General features: G+C 44.0%; 1 protein-coding gene across 1 annotated transcript in view; it reads right to left on the bottom strand.

Moving 5' to 3' along the window:
• Nucleotides 1-23930, bottom strand: part of Hacd3 (3-hydroxyacyl-CoA dehydratase 3) — a 38310-nt gene that overhangs the window by 2099 nt on the left and 12281 nt on the right. The window contains exons 2-10 of the mRNA XM_075965505.1: nucleotides 23649-23691; nucleotides 17462-17535; nucleotides 16527-16691; nucleotides 14659-14710; nucleotides 11815-11925; nucleotides 6933-7060; nucleotides 3450-3562; nucleotides 2162-2268; nucleotides 1579-1710 (exon numbers count right to left, since the gene is read on the bottom strand). Of these exons, the coding sequence (XP_075821620.1) occupies nucleotides 1579-1710; nucleotides 2162-2268; nucleotides 3450-3562; nucleotides 6933-7060; nucleotides 11815-11925; nucleotides 14659-14710; nucleotides 16527-16691; nucleotides 17462-17535; nucleotides 23649-23691 (925 nt within the window). The remainder of the gene's footprint in view (nucleotides 1-1578; nucleotides 1711-2161; nucleotides 2269-3449; nucleotides 3563-6932; nucleotides 7061-11814; nucleotides 11926-14658; nucleotides 14711-16526; nucleotides 16692-17461; nucleotides 17536-23648; nucleotides 23692-23930) is intronic.

Genomic DNA, 23930 nt, shown 5'->3' with positions numbered 1-23930 from the left:
ATGCACTACCTGGTTAAGATCTGAAGTTGGGACTTTGGATTTTCTTCATTCCGAAGAAGGATGCACATCTTGCAAATTCAACAACAGTAACACAAAGGAAAGATAACAGAGTTGGTGCATATGAAAATAGTCCTATCCTTTCTTGGAGATGGCCTTACTCTATTGCCCAGACTAGCCTTAGTCTCCCTGCTGCTGTGGTTATAAATGTGAGCCGCCACACAGGACTCCAATGCCTTTACTAGATCCTGGGGAATCCCAAGGGAGTTAGGTCTCCCACACTAAGTGACAGAGTTCGAGTCCAACCTGGTCTACAAAGGGAGTTCCAGGACAGGCTCCAAAGCTACAGAGAAACCCTGTCTCGAAAAACCAAAAAGAAAAAAAAAGAAAAAGATGGCAGATAGATAGATAGATAGACAGACAGACAGACAGAATCTAAACAGACATATAAAAGGAATCCTTTAAGTTACCTTTCAAGTAAATAAGGCTTTTAAAATGTTTCTTTTTAAATATTTATTTAATGTATATGAGTGTTCTATCTGCAGGTATGCCGTTATGCAGAAAAGGGCATTAGATCCCACTATAGATGGTTGTGAGACACCAGATAGTGCTGGAAATTGAACTCAGGCCCTCTGAGTTAAGACCAGTCAGTGCTCTTAACTGCTGAGCCATCTCTCCAGCCCCCTAAGGTTTAGTTCTTGTTCCCATTAGTTCTTATATGAATTAATTTAGAATTTCTGTTTTATACAAACCTAAATTACTAAGTAGGTAGTTGTGACCAGCAGGAAGCTTTCCAACAACCTAAGAGGCCATCACTACCTCCTTCCCTTGCCACAGCTGCATGTCCACCTCTTTCTCTTCTTCTTCCAGGAGACAGGGTTTCTCTGTGTAGCCCTGGCTGTCCTAGAAGTCACTCACAACTCCTGCCTCTGCCTCCTGAGTGCTGGGACTACAGGTGTGCACTACTACTGCCCAGCTTATTATTCCACCTCCTAACCTGTGGATGAGGAATTAATGTGCCGCTCAAAGAAACGTGTTTGTTTTTGTTTTCGAAACAGGGTTTCTCTGTAGCTTTGGAGCCTGTCCTAGAACTTGCTCTGTAGACGAGGCTGGCCTTGAACTCACAGAGATCCGCCTGCCTCTGCCCCTGGAGTGCTGGGATTAATGGCGTGCATGTGATTGCCCATCTTATATAGCAATTTTTTTTGAGACTGGGCTAAAATTCCTGTGCTTAAGCAGCCCTGCCTCAGCCCTCAAACTAGTCAGAATAGAGGCAGCATAGCTGCTCCTACTGCTCTAGAAGGGTTCCTTAGTCACTCCTCGAGAGATAACCTGGGCTATTTCCCCAGTATCCATATCTTGGACAGACTCCTAGTGACCAAGAAAGTCATAGTTCAGCTACTCAGACCAAAAGGAAAAGCTCTCCATACGCAGCTTACTCCTACCCGGTCTGTTTTCAAGAAGAAAACCTTCCCCGCCACTCTTTCAGAAGTAGAACTGCAACAAGGATGCTGGAAACGGAACTGCTTGGCTATCCTATCTAACACATGGCAGGAATGTGCACGTATAGCTAGTACTTACCTAAGAATAACATTACAAGATAAACCTGAAGGAAGAGGGAAAATTGAACTTTCATCTTCACTGGATATGGCAAAGTAAAACTGAACCTTCCTGACTCATTGAATACTGGAATGGACTGGATCACTGCCACAGCTGGAAGGAAACAAACAGATAATGAGAAGCAAATGGAACAGATGTATGAAGCAACAGCCTCCAGCAGCTCAGGCCTCAGGTCCAGCCTGAGGCTTCAGGAGATGTTTCCTCCTCCCGCGACCTCTCGCACTGCCTCTAAGCTGTCAACAGAGCTGAGAACAGCCCTCGCACTGGGCTGCTATGGGCTTATCAGGAATAAGATGTCACTTTGGAATACTAAGTAGCGTGTCAATAAAGAGCATGCATGCAGCTCCTGAGCACCCTCCTCCAGGCCTTGTGAAATGAGCCCCCCATCTCTGGAACAGCACAACAAGTACACAAAGAGGCCATCAAAAGACATCCCTGCAAAGTCTTAGCAGCACCTTAAAGGCTGGCAGAAGCAAAAACGGCCTTTTAACCCCTACGGCACCCCTGGGAGCTACACTATGAGACAGAAAGTTTCTGAAAATACCTTCTGACAAGCATCCCAGGGGGTATAAGGGAATCCACATAGTGTAACGGAGCCACGTGAGCACGTCCCAGTCCACATCGATGCAGGACAGCATGTAGAAGGGGTACCTATGGAGAACAGAGTTCACAAATACCAAAGGGTTTGCCACCGGCAGCATGTGGGTTAGCTCCACTCCAACTCCACTGGCAGGCTCAGTGTATTCTTCCAGGAACCCTCTTTGTTCAGCTACACACTGGATGCTTAGAACCCAATTGGCTTTGTTCTCATCTATGTTCCCAGTGGGTAGAGATGCCAAACTCTACCTCTGGATAAACAGATGATCCTAAATTATACAAAAAGCTTCTAATCTGGAATCAGAAATGCTCAGCCTTAAAAGAGACATCACCCTAGGCATGGCAGTACACGCCTTTAGTCCCAGCACAGAGGAGGTAGAGGCAGGCAGGTGTCTGAGTTCAAGGAAAGCCCAATCTATATAACAAAGCCAGTCAAGGCTACACTATCCCTGACTGAAAAACAAATTTTAAAAAGAAACATCACAAGAAATTAATTTCTTCCCAAATAGAAAATGTTAAAATCAATCCAACATGTCTGAGGGTACAGACCCAGGCACAGCTGAGACATGGGCCAAGCACCACTGCCTCTTTCCGGTGCACCATGAACTCTCAAACTAGTACTACTCACATCTAGAGCTGAGGAGGCAATCTGCAGAAGCCTAGCTGCAAAGGACTCAATGGGGAAGCAGACACTGGATGGCGTGGCTAAAAAGGAACACAACTGGACAGATTCTTCTGTTGTCTATAGATCAGGCTGACCTCAAATTCATGGCAATCTTCCTGCCTCAGCCTTTTGAGTTCTGGAATTACAGATGTGTGCCACTATACAGGGCACTGAATTAATTTTTCAAAAGTTTTTTTTTTTTTTACTGACAATTCAAAGAGAAAAAAATAGCTAAGCTAAGCTCAAGACTTGAGTACTCCTGAGTAAGAGCTTACCATGCCTCAGGAAGGTGACTAACACATCCACCCGGACTGCTGCTCCCACCTTGTGCTCCTCCAGCCTTCTCAAGTACTTCCCTCATGGTTGGGTGTTGGGTCTTTGCAACCCAATGGTGAGACCTTGAGGTTGTAGTAGATGGGTCTTTTGTTCTTCAGTTCTCTCTTCCCTATAGCCGCAGAGCTCGCTAATGGAGCTAGAATTCTCACATGTATAATGCTAGCCCCAAACCAAATGAAACTTCTAGTCAAGGCAACAACATCCACTCCAGAGAGGGGCAAGTATTTCTACCCACCTGAAAATTTCAATTGCACTCCATGAATAAAACACAAAGAAAACCACAGCTTTGTTTTGCATTTCTTCCATGGTGCCGAAGATGATAAATAGAATAAAATTTCTTCCAAGAAACTGTTAAAAAAGACCCAAAGGAGGGAAAATTTACATATCGTATCTATGTGCACATCTACTTCTATATCTGTCCGCATGTCTCTGCAGCATATGCAAGCATGTTCCTACAAATGCCCACTTTTTAAAGCCTTTGCTAAGGCTTTATTGGGGGTGGCAGGGTGGAAATGAGTGGACTGTGCTTGCAGGAGTTGGTCCTCTCTTACCACAGGAGATGTTGAACTTGGAGCTTTTACCCACTGAGCCATTTCATGGCCCCTTGTTACAGTATTGGAAAAATGATCCACGCAGTCTTTGTCAATAAATAGGTACTTTTCTGTGTATAGAAATAATGTGTACATTAATGTGATACATGCCTTCCCAATGAGAAATCACTTCACCAATTAGAGATTAATAAAGGAAAAACCCTTTAATAACAGTGCAAAACTGGTTCTGGCTAACACACAAAACGGATCCAGCTAAGCAGAAACCCCCATCAACTTATAGTTTCAGGGACCCAAGTTACACTTTGAGCAATTAAACACATTTCACAGAGAGAGAAATCCCAAGGTTTGGTTGTTTGGACAAATGGAGAGATTTCCAGTGTAAAAAGACAACTGTCAGAGTTGTCTTCAAACACATCAGGGCTGCTACCAGACAGCTGTTACCCAAGATCATCCTGCCTGCTGGCAGAACCACACTATTCCTAATAAGAGAACCAAGAGCATTCCTTTAGCTAAATTCTGCTCTGTGCAACTCAGTATTTCCTAAGCATGTTTAGTAGATCCTTAGAACATCGAGTTATTACTGTTTCTCCAGTATCAAAAGCACACACACACACACACAAACACAATACAAAGGATACTGCCAATGAACACTGGTGCCTGCATAACCCACAGTACGGAACAGTGCACTACAAATCCAGTAACTGCTGTACTGTATACAATGCTGTCCTGTGCCTATCATTCCACTGCTTGTCTGCACAGTCTACTGCTTGTATGTGTGTTCCACATAATATACTATCTCACGGAAAATTTTTTTTTTTTTGGTTTTTCGAGACAGGGTTTCTCTGTGGCTTTGAAGCCTGTCCTGGAACTAGCTCTGTAGACCAGGCTGGTCTCGAACTCACAGAGATCCGCCTGCCTCTGCCTCCCGAGTGCTGGGATTAAAGGCATGCGCCACCATCGCCCGGCTTCACGGAAATTTTTTAACATTTATTTTTATTTATGTGTATGTGTGTGCCACTTGTATGTGGGTACCTATGGCAGCCAGAAGGCTAGAGCTGCAGATGGTTGTGAGCCACCTGACATGGGTACTGAAAACCAAATTCAGGTCCTCTGAAAGAGCAGCGAGCACTCTTGACTACTGAACCATCTCTCTGGCCCCCATATGCCTATCATTTAGCTTTTTAGAATTCATGCTCTATGTATTACTCTGTAATTTCTATCACAGATCCCTCTGCAGGACTTGGGGTCTCACCAGCTACTCTAGGCTGGCCTTGCACTCAGACCTCCCATCTTAATTTCCCAAGTACTGGGGTTACAGGCTTGTGCTACCATGCCAGCTCATAAACAGTACATCCCCTGCCTCAGACGGAAGGTTTTTGCTGGCAAGACTGAGAGCGGCAGGTTTATTTACTTCACCTTCACAGACTGCTCCCTGGAGCCTCTGCTCTAGGAGGGACGGCTCTCACTTCTCTACTTCACATCCCTATACCTTGTGATACTTAAACCGAGGCTGTAAGTTCTGCATGCCCAGTCACTTTGTCTCTCAGCCGTTTGATCTAAGTGGGTATTTTCTTCTTCCATCTACATTAGCAGACCACATGTTCATCCACTATTGAATCTGCTGAGTTTCCGCAAAAAGAATTCTCTACGGTATTTTTGCAAAGCCAGTAAGCATATTTTAGTCTACTGATATATGATTATTTTATATAGAAAATATTTTCCATCAAACCACTTCAGCTAAGTACTGGGCCTGATTCTTTAATCTTTTCTCAAAGAGCAACAAGGAATCTCCTCCCTAAGCTTTTGGTCTCCATTGCTTTCTTATTATTCCTGCTCAGTATCCAGGAACTGTCACTTGAGTTGCCTTGTGTCCTCACTCTGCACTGTAACCCTGAAATATATGTTAAGTGCTCCAGTCAACCTGCTGTGGCAAATTCAGCCATCAAATAAGTCAAAACAGGCCCTGTCAGGGCACACGGCCATGCCCAGATCCAGAAGCTCACACCCACGTGTCCTACATGAAAGACACTTCCGACATAAATGGTGATTCTGAGCCTGTCCCTTCCAGCAGGCAAATTCTACATTATTGTATCACACACTATCTCCTGTTACTTTTTAAACTAAACGGACAGCCTGTTCCTAGGGGCAGAAAAACCCCTAAGTAATAAAGTTTGCCACATTAACTAATACCTCTCTTGCCAAGCAATTGCCCTGTGGGAACACACGGCTGGGAGAGAAGACAAGCACACAGTGCACATGAAATCAGCACTGGGATGAGAACAGCAACTGGAGCCAACTGTTTGCCTCTGCAGTTGGGCAATGTTCTGCACAGTACGTGACCCGCTAAGGAGCTTAGCAGGATGAGGAGGATCAAAGACCTTGGCGCTCCATTCCTGACAATAACTGCCTGAGGCAACAAGTATTGGAGGGAACAAAAAACCTTTCCAGATGCTGAGTTTTAGCAGCGAAAGCCACCTACGAACACTGCAGAAAGAGCGAAGGGACAGGAATTCTTTGTTCAAAGCAACAAATAGGCTTCTCTGCTCCTGCTGGAAAATCAAACAACCCTAAAGTTCTTCATAACGTTGTCATTTCATGAAAGTGTGATAAACAACGAAACAGGCCAGCAATGGGGAAATGTGCTTTGGAAAACATCAGTGCTTTACAATTTTCCTCTAAGGCCATGTATGGTAGGGTATAGCTTTAGTCCCAGCACTTGGGAGGCAGAGGAAAGAGGATCTCTGAGTTCAAGGATAGACTGGTCTACAGAGCAAATTTTAGGACAGCCAGTACTAGAGAGACCCTGACTTAAAAAAAATTACATTTCCCTCCATGCTGAAATAAACTATACCATTCTATGTAAATAAATATATTCAATAACTGAAACACGGCAGCCAGGCAGTGGTGGCGCACACCTCTAATCCCAGCACTCGGAAAGTAGAGGCAGGTGGATCTCTGTGAGTGTGAGGTCAGCCTGGTCTACAGAGCAAGTTCCAGGACAGGCTCCAAAGTTACACAGAGAAACCCTGTCTCGAAAAACAAAAATAAAACCAAAAACAAAAAAAAGAAGAAGAAAGTAGTAACTGAAACACGACAAATTATGACCTATCTACTGGATACACATTAAACTCTTTCGTTCCTTACTCCCACATTCAACTCTTCGATACCTGGATAAGAGAAGGCAGCACAGGGGAGCTCGTGACACCAATCGCGGCATTGAGGGTTTCCACTAGTGCCAGCATCTGGCAGAAATACATCATGTCAGCCACGGTGTGGAACGTGTCGTAGAAGTACTCTAGGGCACAAGCACACATGACCGGTCAGTCCACCTGGAGTTCTAGCAGAGGCAGTTCTCAGACTAGACCAAGCCTTACAGGGAAAGAACTTGGAAGAGAAAACAGACATGGAGTCAGGTTCATGCTTCTAGCCTAAGCCAGGACAGTCTTCAGGACTCCCAGAAGAGTGAGCTCCCTTTATCTCAAGAAAGTGAACACAAAGACCCTGTGTCCTCTTCTCCTGGTTTATAAATAAATAAATAAATAAATAAATAAATGCCCAACTAGCTTTCATTCTGTTACTATTTAGTGAAAAAAAGAAATCGATGTACAAGACAAAGTGGTAACTCTTTTCAGATCACTGCCTGTTCTAATTTAAAGCTAAATCTCTATCATCTATATTATATGGGCAATGAAAAATTCAACTACACATAGATGCAAAGGTAAAAGTATTGCCTAAAATTAGGTTTCAGGAAGGCTATTGCAATTAGCAATAGCAGTTAGAAGCACATATTGCTCTTATAGAGGACCTGAGTTTGGTACCCTGCACCACATAGGGAAGCTCACAACTCCTTCCTGGCGTCCAAGGGCACCTACATTCATTTGCACATATACATACTTGCAAGTGCACACACATTTTTAAAAATAAAATCTTTCAAAGTTAGTTATTATTATTATTACTACCATTTTTTAATGTATTTGGTAGTTTGGTCTGCATGTATTCCTGTGCATCATTTATTATATACTTGGTACCACAGGCGACCAGAAGAGGGCATCTGATCGATCACCTGGAACTGAACTTACAGACAGTTTGTGGCTGTTGGGAATCAAACCCAGGTCCTCTTGGAAGAACAGTCAGTGTTCTTAGCCACTGAACTATTTCTCCAGCCCCTAAAAATAAAATCCTTAAAATTAGGTTTCAAAAGCTTTAACTGTGTTTGTAGCTTTAGGGCTACTAATTCTTAAAATTCCGAGAATCCATTCTAACTAAAAAGAAATAATGGTTTTAAAGACCTTATTAATACAAGGTTGTCCTCTGAAACATTCCTAAGTGTATTACTCCATAAATGGTCCAATTATCTAAGAGTACAGAACATTTGAGAAAATTATTTGATAAAGTTTCAAAATGTCCACTAGTGCTCGCATGAGGCTGACACATGAGCAGCGCTTTCTGAGAGGCCTGTCCTCACATCAACCCCGCCTGAGCATGCTGCTCCTGCAGTCTTCACATCAACCCCACCTGAGCATGCTGCTCCTGCAGTCCTCACATCAACCCCGCCTGAGCATGCTGCTCCTGCAGTCTTCACATCAACCCCACCTGAGCATGCTGCTCCTGCAGTCTTCACATCAACCCCGCCTGAGCATGCTGCTCCTGCAGTCCTCACATCAACCCCGCCTGAGCATGCTGCTCCTGCAGTCTTCACATCAACCCCACCTGAGCATGCTGCTCCTGCAGTCTTCACATCAACCCCGCCTGAGCATGCTGCTCCTGCAGTCTTCACATCAACCCCACCTGAGCATGCTGCTCCTGCAGTCTTCACATCAACCCCACCTGAGCATGCTGCTCCTGCAGTCTTCACATCAACCCCACCTGAGCATGCTGCTCCTGCAGTCCTCACATCAACCCCGCCTGAGCATGCTGCTCCTGCAGTCTTCACATCAACCCCACCTGAGCATGCTGCTCCTGCAGTCCTCACACAAACCCCGCCTGAACATGCTGCTCCTGCAGTCTTCACATCAACCCCACCTGAGCATGCTGCTCCTGCAGTCCTCACATCAACCCCACCTGAGCATGCTGCTCCTGCAGTCTTCACATCAACCCCGCCTGAGCATGCTGCTCCTGCAGTCTTCACATCAACCCCGCCTGAGCATGCTGCTCCTGCAGTCTTCACATCAACCCCACCTGAGCATGCTGCTCCTGCAGTCCTCACACAAACCCCGCCTGAACATGCTGCTCCTGCAGTCTTCACATCAACCCCACCTGAGCATGCTGCTCCTGCAGTCCTCACATCAACCCCACCTGAGCATGCTGCTCCTGCAGTCTTCACATCAACCCCACCTGAGCATGCTGCTCCTGCAGTCTTCACATCAACCCCACCTGAGCATGCTGCTCCTGCAGTCTTCACATCAACCCCACCTGAGCATGCTGCTCCTGCAGTCTTCACATCAACCCCACCTGAGCATGCTGCTCCTGCAGGCCTCACACAAACCCCGCCTGGGCATGCTGCTCCTGCAGTCCTCACACAAACCCCGCCTGAGCATGCTGCTTCTGCATTCTTCCTTGCAGCACTTCTCAGTCAAGCACCACTGACATCCTAGGCAGGACCTTCTATGTACTGTACATTGCAGAAAGAAGGGGAATCCTAGCCCTTCCCACTAAATACAAATAGCACCCTTAAATCACTGCAGCAGCAACAAACATCTCCAAATGCTCCCAATAAAACCAAAACCAAACCCCAACAACAAAAAAGAAAAGAAAGAGCCAGGTAGTGGTGGTGTACACCTTTACTCCCAGCACTCAAGAGACAGAGGCAGGTGGATCTCTGAGTTTGAGGCCAGCATAGTCTATGGAGTGAGTAGTTCCAGGACAGTCAGGGATACACAGAGAAACCTTGCTTAAAAAAACAAAAAAAAGGAAATCCACTAGCAGATACAATCATTATTCATGTATCTGTAATCTAAATTCTCAGTTAGGAGGGTCCATAGAAAAGTAAATAATAGTTGAAGATTGATCATCAATGAGCCAACAGGCCTGTTCCACCACATTTGACAACTTGAGAGCTTTTGGACCGAATCGCCCTATGGCCAGCTGTCTTCAGACTCCTTATGACAGGAGGCAGTGGTGGCCCACACCTTTAGTCCCATCACTCAGGAGGCAGAGGCAGGCGGATCTCTGCTGTGGGTATTTGTACATTGTGTGAATATATATTGCTGTGACTGGTGTAATAAAGATTTAAATGGCCAATCCTAGCTAGGCAGGAGAGGATAGGCGGGATTTCTGAGGAGAAAGAGGAGGAGAAATGTAGGTACACAGATTACATCACCAAGACGCCAGGATAACACACATACAGTAGTACAGAGTAGAAGTAACCAAGCCATGTGAAGAACACAGATTAATAAAAACAGGCTAGCAGGGCGGTGGTGGCGCACGCCTTTAATCCCAGCACTCGGGAGGCAGAGGCAGGCGGATCTCTGTGAGTTCGAGACCAGCCTGGTCTACAAAAGGTAGTTCCAGGACAGGCTCCAAAGCCACAGAGAAACCCTGTCTCGAAAAACCAAAATAAATAAATAAAAATAAAAACAGGCTAATTAAGTCAGACTGTGGGGGTGCACGCCTTTAATCCCAGCACTCGGGAGGCAGAGGCAAGGGAATCTATGTGAGTTTGAGGCCAGCCTGGTCTACAGAGCAAGTTTCAGGACAGGCTCCAAAGCTACACAGAGAAAGCCTGTGTTGAACCCCCCCCCCAAAAAGGAGAGAGAGAGAGAGAGAGAAAATAAAGTCAGGTAAATTTAAGTTATAAGAGCTAGTTAGGAATTTCATAATTAATAATAAGTTTTCATGTCGTTATTTGTGGGCTGGCAGTATAAAGTACCATTATAAATCTCTGAGTTCGAGGCCAGCCTTATCTACAAAGTGAGTTCCAGGACAGCCAGGGCTACAGAGAGAAACCTTGTCTCAAAACAAACAAACGAAATCCTCCTTATGACATTTAGCATGCGTAAACTGCTGCACACATGCCATGGCATGCATGTGGTTGTCAGAGGACAATTCCTGAGGTCAGTTCTCTCCTCCGACCATGTGGCTAGTGGAGCTAGATTTTCAGGCTTGGCAGCAAGCACCCTTACCTTCTGAGCCATCTTGCCAGCCCCGTAACCAGCAACCTTATCAAGAACACTCAGAATTCACCCACCATCTTAGGTTGAACGAGGCAAGCATTTATGTATCTGAAGGTCCCTGTTTTCCTTCCGTGTGGCTTCTGATAAAGTCACACTAATAAGAGAGACCGGAGAGGAACTGCGCCTGAGACTTCTTCGTTCTCTCACGTGATCACACAGAGGCAGCTGTAAGCTCTCGGGCGCATGGCTTTCCTAGCCTGCCACTGGGTGTGCAAAGCCCACTGCTGGGGCTGGGAAAACAACTCACAGTTCCTCCTCTTTCAACAAAATCCCCCACTAAACAGCCTGACTGCCACAAACCGCAGGTGGACAATTCAGGGCCAAATAGGAGGATGCTCTACAAGAGTTCATTTTCTTCTCAAACAGCTTACATTTTCTATTACGGTTATATTCTCCCCACACCTACTTTACAAAAGAAACTCGACCTTTAGATCGCCCACATTCAAGCTAGTGGAAAACTGCATTCTGACCTTTTTGACTGTACTGGTTTGCAAGCTGGTTTGGTTTCTTTCTCTCAAATAAGAAAAGAACAATTTCTACATTAATTTTAGCCTCTCATGAGTGTTGTCCCATGCTATTGTTAACTCTTCCCATATGCTTCACAATGTCACACTAGTGAATACTCCACAGAAGTTCCTCACTGATGAAGACACGAGGGGAGTAACTTAATGCCATGTGTGTCACATCTGAAGAAACTTCGCCTGTAGCTCTTCTCCATCACACACATCTGCAGAAGTGAAATCTCTCGGGCTGCTCCCATCAGCCTGTCTCACCAGGAACTGTAATGAGTGCTGTGGACACACGGGGAAGGGCAGGAAGAGCAGGGTGACTGTTCGTGTCAAAGGCAAAGTGAGCTACTCAGAAAGTTCATACTCACCTTTTCCCAAAATACAGAAGCGCACCGTCAGGTTGACGAAGATCCAGGAGAAGCCCAGAAGCTGCACGAGGTTGTACATGAACAGGTACCCTTTCTTCAAGCTTGTAAAAGCTGCAAAGCGAAGTAGGGCAGTGAGCTACTCAGTACAGTCCCAGAGAGACGCTCTGGACTCCAACCCTGGCTTCCACCTGGGTGGTTCTAAGCTCCCACACAATTATCTGGCCCATGTCTTCCTAGCCTGGGCTCCCTCTCCCATAAAGCGAATATGTTGAACTTTGCCTGCCAACCTGTGTGTTTACCTGCCTCCTTTCATAGACTTGGCCAGCTCAGGGGAAAGGTACCACCTGGCAACGAATGTAGGGAAACAGAGTTCCCTTCAGTTCTTGCTCTAGTTAACATAATCTACAGGTTTCTCTTCTCTGGAGTTTTACGAGTTTTGTTTTTGTGTTGAGATTGTGCAGACCAAACTAGTTCTCTAATAGAAACAATACTTGAAAACTAGTAATTCTGAGATTTGGTCCTGGCTGAACACAGTGTGCCAGACACCACAGAGAGCCTCATGGGGACACGAAGATAGTGAGAACATAAAGGCTGCTAAGAGCTTATAATTGGTTGAACAGCCACAAATTTTCAAAGAACATCTTCTGAATATTTATAGGTGAAAAAAAAAAAGAAATTCGGCGGGAAAGAGGCAGCGGGAAGGTCTCTGTGGCTACAACAGGATCTGAACTGTGCCTCTTAGAGACAGCAGGAGGAGGATACAGCCAGAGGCAGGAAGATGTCTACAGAGCCAGGGTTGTGAAAGGTGTGGCCCTATAGTCCTCTCACAAGAGAGGGGAAGAAAGGATGAGTCTGGGGCAGAGGGGGCGGGGCGTTCAGCTTTTGCTGCCCCACGCCAGTTGTGACATCGATATTCTCATCAACACTTGGCTAATGGCCACACCACACGTTTGACAGTGTGAGCAAACAAATGAGCCATTCTACAGGGCCAAAAAGTACCAGACCAAACACACTTAATCAAACTTCTTTTCTTCATAAAACAAAAATGTATACTTCTTTCCCAAACATAAAGAACCTTATCATCAGGAAACTGAATTTTGAAAAAACAGCTAAAACCTTGTCTAGCATCCTAAAATTCATGAATTTTAAGATTTTTTTTTTACTACATCTAAAGTTTAAAACACTAAAAAGAAATTAGTATAACTATCAAAGGTGGCCTTTATAAAAACAACTTTATTATTGGGTCAGTCGTGTTGGTGCCCAGCACTTTGGAGGCAGAGACAGGAGGATAGCTCTGAGTTTGAGGCCAGCCTGGTCTATGTATATATAGTAAGCTCCGGGCCAGCCAAAAGCTATTTTGTGAGATCTTGTCTCAAAAATTAAAACAAATGAACAAAAAACAAAACAAAACAAAAAACTGTTGTCATTACTAGTGGGCAAGCACATGTGCCACGGCTCAACTGTGGAGGTCAGAGGACAGCTCTGTGAAGTCAGTTTTCTCCTTCCTCCTTCATGTGGGTCCCAAGATTAGATACAGGTTCTTGCAGAGTGAGCATCTTCATCAAGGTGGCTTCTTACAGTGTTCTTTGCCCTCACTAAGTCTCTTTAGAGACTGTGTTTTTATTCTTTGAAGACTATTTTTCTAAATTAGTGGCCACTCGAATCTTCTTTAAAACTCATTTGAAACGCACAACACATACATGAAACACATACACTCAGAACCTTAATGTATAAAACACAAGATCATGTAAACTAAAGTAGAGCTTCTTGACCGACCTACCCCTCTAAGCATTACTGGAAACCCTTGAGGTACCAGAGAACACAATTTGGAAACCACTTCTCTAAAACTGTCTCCTTCCCTACTTATGGCATGCTAAATAATGCCTTTGCAAAGGTTTGATCTCATCTCGTTCTGTTGTTCACAAGCACTTTTCCATAGCCCAGTATGAGCCTGCTATTAGAGTCCCAGTTCTGGAGGACGGTGCCCACAATTAACTCACCCAGCCCCACACCTAGAGCTGCTCCGCTGCTTTCCAGGCAGCGTGTGTAATAGGCAGCTGCTGCACCATCACCAAATACATTATATATTCACTTACAGATCTTCTTTCTAAAAAACATTTGGCTAGATAAAATGAAATTCTTTTCTAAGATTCTGAATAGCTGGGCAGAATAGGCATATGTCTTTAATCCCAGCACTCGGGAAGCAGAGGTAGGCAGATCTCTATAAGTTCAAGGCCAGCCTGGTCTACAAATTGAATTCCAGGCCAGCCAGAATTATAAAGTGAGACCTTATCTCAAAAATAATAACAATGACAATACTAATAACAATAATAACTCTGAATAGGGGCTAGAGAGCCAGCTCAGTGGCCAAGAGTACTTGCTGCTATTACAGAGGACCCTGGTTTGGTTCCCAGCTCACAACTGGCTGTAACTCCAGTTTCGGGAGAGACAATACCTTCTTCTGGCGTCCTAGAGTACCCCACATGCACGTGATACACAGACACACATGCAAACACTTTGCATTTCGAGAGCTGATAACCACAGGCATCTACAGCACAGCCCTTCACACTTAAGAGAGAGGAGACACCAGGCTGCAGGTTTGGGTGCCGTCTGCCCCTAGTCCGCCCAGGAGACGGAGGTTCTTGTCTGCTACATTAGTCTTGGTTTACTCAGACAAGGCTAGTCCTAAACAGAAAGGAAGCATCTTTAGAGGTAAGGCTTTGTTGTGTGTGCATATCGGAAAAACTAACCCAGACTCACCCAAGCATTCCTCAGTGTGAATTTCCCCCTCTCCTGCCCTGCCACCACCCCAACTCCATCACAGGTTAACTGGGAGCCACTTACTTTCAGGGGAGCCTTCGCTTTCTAGTCTGAGTTTATTTAGCCGTTCTTCCTCCTAGGATGTAGACAGAAATTTTCCAAGAATACAAGTTAAAATTCCTGTATGCTTACAAAAGGCCAGGTGTGGGGAAAGAGATCGGACCCCTCAGGCCACCTCCTTCTCTTGTGTTCCATGCTCTGCTGAGGAGATTGTCCCAGATCACAGCTTTGGATTTGAGCATAGATACTTACTCAACTAATGGCTAATCAACTAGTTTCTGACGACTGCCTGGGACAATCTTTACTCTTACAGCTGTAAAGGACACCCTTTGGAGACTCGTTAGAGCAACAAAGAACAGCAGCTGAAGGCAGGAAGTGCCATTTCATTTTTTTAAGATTTTATTTACTTATGTTTTAATTAGGTGTGTGTGTATGTCCATGTAAGTACAGGTGCCAGAGGAGGCCACCAGATCCCCTGGAACTGGAGTTAGAGGGGTATTGTAAACCATCTAATGTGGGGGCTGGGAACAGAACTCAGATCCTCTTCAAGAGCAACACTTCTAGTATAAGGTATATTTTTTTCCCCAGAAGCTAAGCTCATGTCCATGTCCAGGTTCAGTGTAAACTTACGTTTAGCTTAATACACAAACAGACACAAAGTTGCATGTCTAAGTATATGTATGCGTGAGCATGTACACCTGTATTTCCTCACTGTCAGCTGATCGGGCTGCTAATATCACCCTCCAAAAATAAAACAGAGATGGCTCAGTGGTTAAGAGAACTGGCTGCTCTTCCAGAGGGCCTGGGTTAGAGTTCCAGCACCCACACAGTGACTCAAAACCATTTGCAGCTGGGCGGTGGTGGCGCATACCTTTAATCCCAGCACTTGGGAGGCAGAGGCAGGCGGATCTCTGTGAATTCAAGGCCAGCCTGGTCTACAAGAGCTAGTTCCATGACAGGCTCCAAAACCACAGAGAAACCCTGTCTCGAAAAAAAAAAACCAAAAAAAAAAAAAAAAAAGAAATGGTTATTCTAGGACTGAAGCAAAGGATATACAAGCTACACCTGGGGTAGATTAGAGAGTGCCAAAAAGAAAGAAAGAATGAGGAGAAAAAATAAAAATAATACCCTACAATGAAGCCCCTCTGTATGCTTTTAACATGTTTTATTGCCACTGGTTAATAAAGAAGCTACTTTCGGCCAATGGCTTAGCAGAGTAAAGCCAGGAGGAAAATCCAAACAGAGATGGAGAGAGAGAGAAGGCAGAGTCAGAGAGACACCATGTAGCTGCTGGAAGAAAAAGACGCATGTGCGCCAGTAACGGTAAACCTCATGGTAAAATATAAAATAATATAAATGGGTTGATTTAGATCTAAGAGCTAGCTAGAAATGGGTCTGAGTGGCCGGGAAATGAATGAGTGGCCACCGTGAAAGAGCCTCCAATACCCACAGCGGGAATGAGTTGATCAACAAGAACAGTGTTAGATTATAATCCTAAATATAAAATAATGGAAATGACCGAATAAAGAAACAGGAAAGAACAGGAGAATTTCTCATGTAGAGAATTTTCAAACAAATGACATGGAAACATATCTCCCCACTCTGAAAGTGCGATCCACATAGCGACTTCCTTCCAAAAAATACCGCAAAGAGCGGGGAGAGGACCCAGATAAGCACGGCCTTGGCCAGCAGTGCTCCGACAGAAACCATCACTTTGACCTGACCCTCAAGCAAAACCACAGGAACCCCGAGTGAAGCAGCTTCCCACACTTCCATGGTGGGTACCCTACGATCCTGTCACCAGGCCTCCCAGCCAGTGTGTAATGTGTCCCCATCCTATCAACCCCCGCGATTTCCATCTTCAGTAATGATGGTTTAGCAAGCTTACTCACCTTGGCTCTCAGTTCCATTTCTGCATCGGATTCATCCAGCCAGCGATCAAAGTCAGGGGCCAAAAACAGTGGGCGCTTCTCCTGCTTCGTGAGCCTCTCCCACCACCGGCTCACCTTCTTCTGGACTGTGATGTTCACCTGCCTCTGGGTCAGCTTGTGCACCGGCTAGGAGGGAAAGTGAGAGTGTCAGAACTCCCTTCCATGCACTGACTGCACCACACTGGAGTGGCTCCAGAGAAGCTTCTCTGCTTCTGCAAGGCATGACAGACAATGGGGAATATCCTAGGCAAGGGCAGTTGCAAAGAACAGCGAAGTCTTTCTCTGATTCTGTTCTAGCGTCTCACTCTATCTCCATGGCAGCCCATGACATGTGCTCAGGCCCTAGCCAGGGCTATCTGAGCGCTCTCAGAACAAGCCTCTGCACAAGAGGACGCAGTAACTCAAGTGCCCAAGCAAGAAATATGAATCATCAGCCTCCCGAGGCTAAAAGAAGGAAACTGCTTTTACACTCCCAGAATTTTCTTTCAAGACCAGCTACCTTTGTCCTCTCTGCTCACTACGATCCTTACTGCCAGAGTGACTGAGTCTCATGAGAACCTCACGGGGAGGGCTTCAACCATCTGTCACCCTACTCTCCCCGGCCATCACTAAAAGAAGAGAACACCAGAACTGGGAGGGATCTAGAGATTTCACCTGAGCCTTCATCTAACACGTGAGCAAAATGGAAGTTCACATGACAAATAATGGCCAAAAGCAGATGCGGCTCAGGCCCCCAGCCTTCCCATTCCTCTGCAGCTAACACCAGAGCTCGTTCCAAACACAACGGCATCACTCACTCCCCTTTGCTCATTATCCTCAGACCCTGCCCTTTCTCTCACTTAACAGCTAGTATGCACTTCCTAAATGGAAAGGCTATGAGAAAGCAGAGAACAAACCTCTGGCTTCACGAGGTCAAAGAACTCCAGGTGAAATTCATAGACGTTGTCTCCTTTGGCACCATGTCCCTGAGCTTCAAAGAAAAGAAATGTGGAGTTTTGTGAATTTGAGCAGAGCAAAGCCACCCAAAAATTAGCTTGCTACATTGCTTTGGATGTAGCTGGAGAGATGGCTCAGTGGTTAAGAGCACTGACTGCTCTTCCAGAGGAGCAGGGTTCAATTCCCAGCACTCACAGAGCAGCTCACAACTGGCTATGGGACCTGGGGAGTATAGAAGCATGAGGACAGAGCAATTCAACAGATGGATAAGCCATCCCAAGGGCAAACCTGAGTTCTATAAGCTTACTTGTGGTCTGTTTGGGACTATTTATGCTACCATAATACAGTCTGAAGAATACCCAGTAAAATAACAGGGGAAAAAGAAGGAGGAGGAGGAAGAAGAAGGAAAAAAGAAGAAGTTAGAAGAAAAAGGAACAAAGAAAGCCCCAGGAGGCACATAGATGAGATTTAACTTTCACATTTACTTTGATTCTAAATCCTGAGCAGAAAAAAAATCAAGAGTGTGTACCACCCTGAGTGGGTTGAGGCAGGCTGTAGGATTGGAATGTGGAGTCCATGAGAATATGCCGGTATGCACGATGCCCTGGGCTCAAGTTCCAGTACAAAGACAGAGTCAGAGGATGGGGAGAGAGATGAGTGAGAGATTACAGGGTAGATGCTGAATTATCTCAAAAACAGCTCTAATCTAAAAGCCTTCCAACCAGGGACAGAAAATGAAGACTGTCCGTTAGCAGTCCCAAATGCAACAGGGCAGAGGACAGGCAGAACTGCAGGAACCGTCCCTGAGGTGGCTGCACCATCCCTGAGCCAGGACATGGATCTTTGCCCAGGTGCCAGCGACCACTACATGACGCAGCAAGTCACATGGGACACCCCACCTTCTGCTCTCTGCTGCCTTCATTGACTCCCTCAGGTTTCCCTTCCCTGGCCACTTCAGTACACCTGCCTAATATTTGCTGAGTGGCTATAATACTCTAAGACCACACATTCCTTAAAGAAGCACATAGGCTGAACCCTTAGGCCTGCACTACCACAACTCTATCTTGAAAAACAGAACAAAGTGGGACTGGCTTTAAGAAAGTATACCAGGGTGGGTGGGACTGCAGGTAAGACGGAAATTGCACTTTTCAATAACCCCAGGAAGCCAGGCATGGAGGCTCATACATGTAGTCACATCACTTGAGAGGTGAACAATAGGATCAGAGAAGTTTACAGTCATCCTCAACTACATAGTTTGTAGCTAGCCTGGGCTACAAGAGATACCATCTTTAAAAAAAAAAGAAGAAGAAGAAAAGAAAGAAAGGAAAGGAAAGAAAAGAAAAGAGACAATAATTCTGAAAAACTAGAATGGCAAGAAAGTAAGGAGACCCATCCACTGGCTGCCTGTGAACACAGCCAATTGTCTTGGGCACAACAGGAAGCCTGCTCAGGAGCTACAGAGAAAACATGGGCTAGATTCTTGGAATCAAAGACCATCGGAACAGTAAGAGATTCCCAGGCCTATAATCCAGCACTCAGAAAGCTGGGACAAGAAGATCTAGAGTTCAAAGTTATCCTGGACTACATATAGCAGGATCATGGCTCAAAAAAAGAAAAGAAAAGAAAAGAAAAGAAAAGAAGGAAGGAAGGAAGGAAGGAAGGAAGGAAGGAAGGAAGGAAGGAAGGAAGGAAGGAAAAAGAAAAGGAAAGAAAAGGAAAAGAAGACATGTTCTGAAGATACAGTTTAGTAGCAAAGCGCTGAGGCCCTGGGGTTGATCTCCACATTCCTCAGCAAACATATAATGAGTTGTCTATTATAGAGTATTATTTTAAGATGTGTTACATTTGCCAGGCAGTTGTGGGACTTGCCTTAATCCCAGCACTCTGGAGGTGGAGGCAGGTGGATATCTGTGAATTCAAGGTTAGCCTGGTCTACAAAGTGAGTTCCAGGACTGGCTCCATAGCTACTGAGAAACCCTGTCTCAAAAACAAACAAACAAAAAGATGTGTTACATTTGCTTATGCCATAAAACATTTGTTTTAATGATGTAAAGATGTGTCGCATTCTTTTATATTGCATTTATTTAACTCTGTGAAGCTGTGATTCTTTGCTGTGTAAAACACCTGATGTTCTAATAAAGAGTCAATAATAAACAGCCAATAGTGAGGCAGAGGAAAGGATAGGCAGGGTTGGCAGGCAGAGAGAAAAGGAGGAACAAATGAGAGAGCAAAGGGAGGACGCCAGGGGCAGCCACCCAGCCAGTCAGGAGGAAGAGTGAAAGTAAGATAAACAGAAGAAAAGGAAAAGCCCAGAGGCAAAAGGTAGTTGGGATAATTTAAGGAAATCTGGCTAGAAATAAACCAAGCTGAAGCTGGGCATTTATAAGTAAGAATTTCTTTGGGAGCTGGGTGGTGAACCCTTAAAAAAGAACAAGGAGCAAAGAAAAAATAAAAATCAGCCAGGCAGTGGTAGCGCGCGCCTTTAATCCCAGCACTCGGGAGGCAGAGGCAGGCGGATCTCTGTGAGTTCAAGGCCAGCCTGGTCTGCGAGAGCTAGTTCCAGGACAGGCTCCAAAGTCAGAAAGAAACGCTGTCTCAAAAAACCAAAAACCAAAAATAAAAATCAACAACATTTTGGCCTACCAATGTGGGGCCAAATTTCCATGTAGGGCCTAAGAAAGCTGGTAGGGAAAAAAAAGGAAATTAAAAAAGGCTACAGCTCCTTTAAGATGAGCTGCTGTCCAACCAGCAGTGCTAAACAGAGACGAGAAATGGCAAGCTAAGTAAAAGCCACTTATGGCAACGCAGATACTGGCTTCCATAGCTAGAAAGGTTTAATGCAGTTCTCGGGCACGAGCCTCCAACCAAGCTGTGTCTCTAGGCTTGGCTTTCCCAACCTGAGAAGCAGGCGGAGCCGGTGGATAGAGCTGCACAGACAATCCAGGTGTAGCCTAACAGTCAAAAATGCCTAAAAGATACGCAGTGAAAGAGGTCCAGATGGAAAAATTCTAAACAGTTTCCAGCGTGTTGTTTTACAAGGTGTGTAGGCTTAAGAAAGAAAACGGGTTTAGTCATAGAAAAAATGAGTTTTAAAAATAAGTCTTTAAAGAGAGGGTAAAAGTAATATAAAAGAAATAAGCCACGTAGAGATGGGACATACATAGGGAGTCTAAGTCTTATAGAGTATTGTGTTGATTTTGAATTTTTTGAATGCTCATAGCAAACAGCGGCTAAGAGACCTGGAATTGAAAAAAAAGAAGGGACTGTTGAAATAAACCTGCCTATATACCTTAGGAATGCCTTCACTTTAAAAAAGCCAAAAAATGTATTTGTCAAGCGGAATCAAAAATGCTTTGGAGAAGTAATTTTGCTTTTGTTTACACAGGACATAAGAGGCTCATTCCAATTAACATGAATCTGGTTTGATCAAGAGAGACCTCCTGAAACTTGACAAGTGATTCAACAAAGGTCATAGCTGGTCTTCCTAGAACTTGGCCATTATCTCAAATTCTCTCACAGACCCTAAAAATGCCTTCACCCCCCCCAACACCCACATTCCCAAGAGTTGCATTATGAGTAGCTTTCGGTTATTTGATGGGTTATGGATGTTTGCTATAATTTTGGGACATAAAGGATAAAAAGACAACTATTAATCTTAGATATCTTGCATTGGCATGAATTTTAGCATACTGATACAAATCCAAAGTCAATTTTGTTACAATGTATATATGTTTCTACTTTTGTGTAAAGAACTTTTGTGTATTGATACAAATTTAGGGTAATTTTTGTTACAACACACTGTATATATGTTTCTACTCTTTAAAGAATTTTTGTATATTGATACAAATTTAAAGTTATTTTTTTACAATATATTGTACACATGTTTCTATTCTTGTTTAAAGTATTGTACCTATGCAGTTCATTTAAAAATGTAAGGTAAAATTTTAGTTGTTTTGTTTTTTTACTTTTTGGGACAGGGTTTCTCTTAGTAGCTTTGGAATCTGTTCTGGATCTGGCTTTGCCGACCAGGCTGGCCTCAAACTCACAGAGATCCACTTGCCTCTGACTCCCAAATGCTGGGATTAAAAAGGCATGCACCATCACCACCTGGCCAAAATTCTAGTTTTTGAAAGCTATTATTATAAACTATTGAGAATAATCCAGAAACATATATTAATATTCATTTATAACAGTCAAATTTGTAGCTATGTTAGACATGTTTTCTAGATCATACAGACCTATATATATAGCATTTTTAATGTTTTGTTAACTTAGGCCTTTTCATGACAATGAGAAATATCTGCTCCTGCCAGTATCAATTTATTTCAGAAATAATGGGCATTGAAGAAACTCCATAGAATTCTGCTTTCATTGTGGCAAGGTTAGCCACTGGGCAAAGAAACTGTTCTTGCTTTTGACTGCTGACAATGTGCTTTGCAGACTAGACATGCAGGACACATATGAAAAAGACTGTTGAACTTTGCCAAAGCAAGGCAGGGCAGTTCTTCAAAATTCCTGCTTCACGGAAAAGTCTGCCAGACCCAGAGGAAAGAGACTGACTAACTTTGACAATACAAAGCATGACAACCTTTCAAATCTCCTGCTTCACTGAAAAGTCTGCCAGATACTCTAGGCCTGTAGGATGAAAATTAATATCCTAATATTGATGAGGAACTTTGGGTGACTGTCCAGATAACAAGATGTTTCTGTTGTTAGGTAATATTACATCCTTCTGGGTCTTTGATGGAGTTAAAGACTAAATAATTATAGTTTTCCTTAGTTATGATAGAAAATCAGTTAAGTATAAAACTTTGGAGTCACTAAGATAGGATGGATGGGAGGATTTTCTCTGAATTTGTTAAATACAAATGGACTGAATATTGTAAATGTAATTCTTACTTGATAGCTGTTTTTGTTGTATTTAGTGTTACTATGTTAAAATTAAAACCTTTCATTTTTATTTAGACAAAAAGGGGGAAATGTAGACTATTATTTTAGGATGTGTTACATTTATTTATGCTGTGGAACATTTGTTTTAATGCTGCAAAGATGTGTTGCAATCTTTTATTTTGTATTTATTTAACTCTGTGAAGCTGTGATTCTTTGCCTGTCTAAAACACCTGAAGTTCTAATAAAGAGCTAAACGGCCAATAGTGAGGCAGGAGAAAGGATAGGCAGGGTCTGGCAGGCAGACAGAGAAGGAGGAAGGAAGGAGAGAGCAAGGTGAGGAGGACACCAGGGCCAGCCACCCAGTCAGTCACAGAGTAAGCGTGAAAGTAAGATATATAAAGTAAGAAAAGGAAAAAAGTTCAGAGGCAAAAGGTAGTCAGGATAATTTAAGATAAGGAAATCTGGCTAGAAATAAGCCAAGCTAAAGCTGGGCATTTATAAGAAAGAATAAGCCTCTGTGTATTCATTTGGAAGCTGGGTGGCAGCCCCCCACCAAAAAGACCAAAAGAATAAAAAGAGTAAAAAATACCAGCAACAACAGTTGTCTATCTTTGTTTTCACTATAACTGCTTTTTTTTCTAAATAAATTAAAATGTAAATACTTATGTGTGTGAGTGTCACCTGCATCTCTGTCTGTGCACTGTGCCAGCTTGGGTCACAGCCACAGCCACTGATGTGTGGCAATACTTGATTATAAGGAGGCATCCAGACGGTCCAAAACTCTGATTTTTAAAAATCAACACTGGGGCTGGAAAAACAGCTCAGCAGTTATGAACAGCTCATGTTTCTCTTGCAAAGGGCCAGAGTTCAGTTCCTAGCACCCATGTATGTGTTCACAACCATATGTGACTCCAGTTCCACTCATTCGGATTTTGTGGTCACACACACACACAAACACACGCAAACCCAGTTCTAAAATATAAATATTTTTGCAAAGTATGGTGACATGTGCCTTTAATCTCAGCACTTGGGAGGCACAGGTAGGGATCTCTATGAGTTTAAAGCCAGCTTATCTACATATTGAGTTTCAGGCAATGCAAGGCTATATACTTGAAACATGAGAGCCTGTTTCAAAAACAAAATAAGTAAATAAATAGAAAGATAAAATAATTATTTTTTTAAAAAAATCAAAAAGAGAAACCACCGTCAAGCCTTGGATCTCCACCGAGGGCTGCAGCCATCTGTCCAGATACTAACCTTTGAAATGCAGCACGTTTTCCGTGATGCTGACGGCAGGGTTCTGTGAAGAAAGACCAGGACACAAGAGACATTTTAACGTGGAGAAATTACAACAAAGCTGGAACTTCCTCCCCTCCTCCTCCTGGAGACTGACCTCCTACCCTGTGCCTCGCCACTAAGAGTGGGGAGTCTGTTCACATCTCTGCGGGTTTCTGTGTCTATGGGGACACCTAGCTGATTACATCCTCTTCCAAGGACTCTGAACTGCTCTAACTCTGCAAAATGATTAGGCTGTGAGTC

Source organism: Microtus pennsylvanicus, chromosome 3 (assembly GCF_037038515.1).
Source record: "Microtus pennsylvanicus isolate mMicPen1 chromosome 3, mMicPen1.hap1, whole genome shotgun sequence".
Classification (NCBI taxonomy): domain Eukaryota; kingdom Metazoa; phylum Chordata; class Mammalia; order Rodentia; family Cricetidae; genus Microtus; species Microtus pennsylvanicus.
This window is presented reverse-complemented; position numbering and strand designations above follow the sequence as displayed.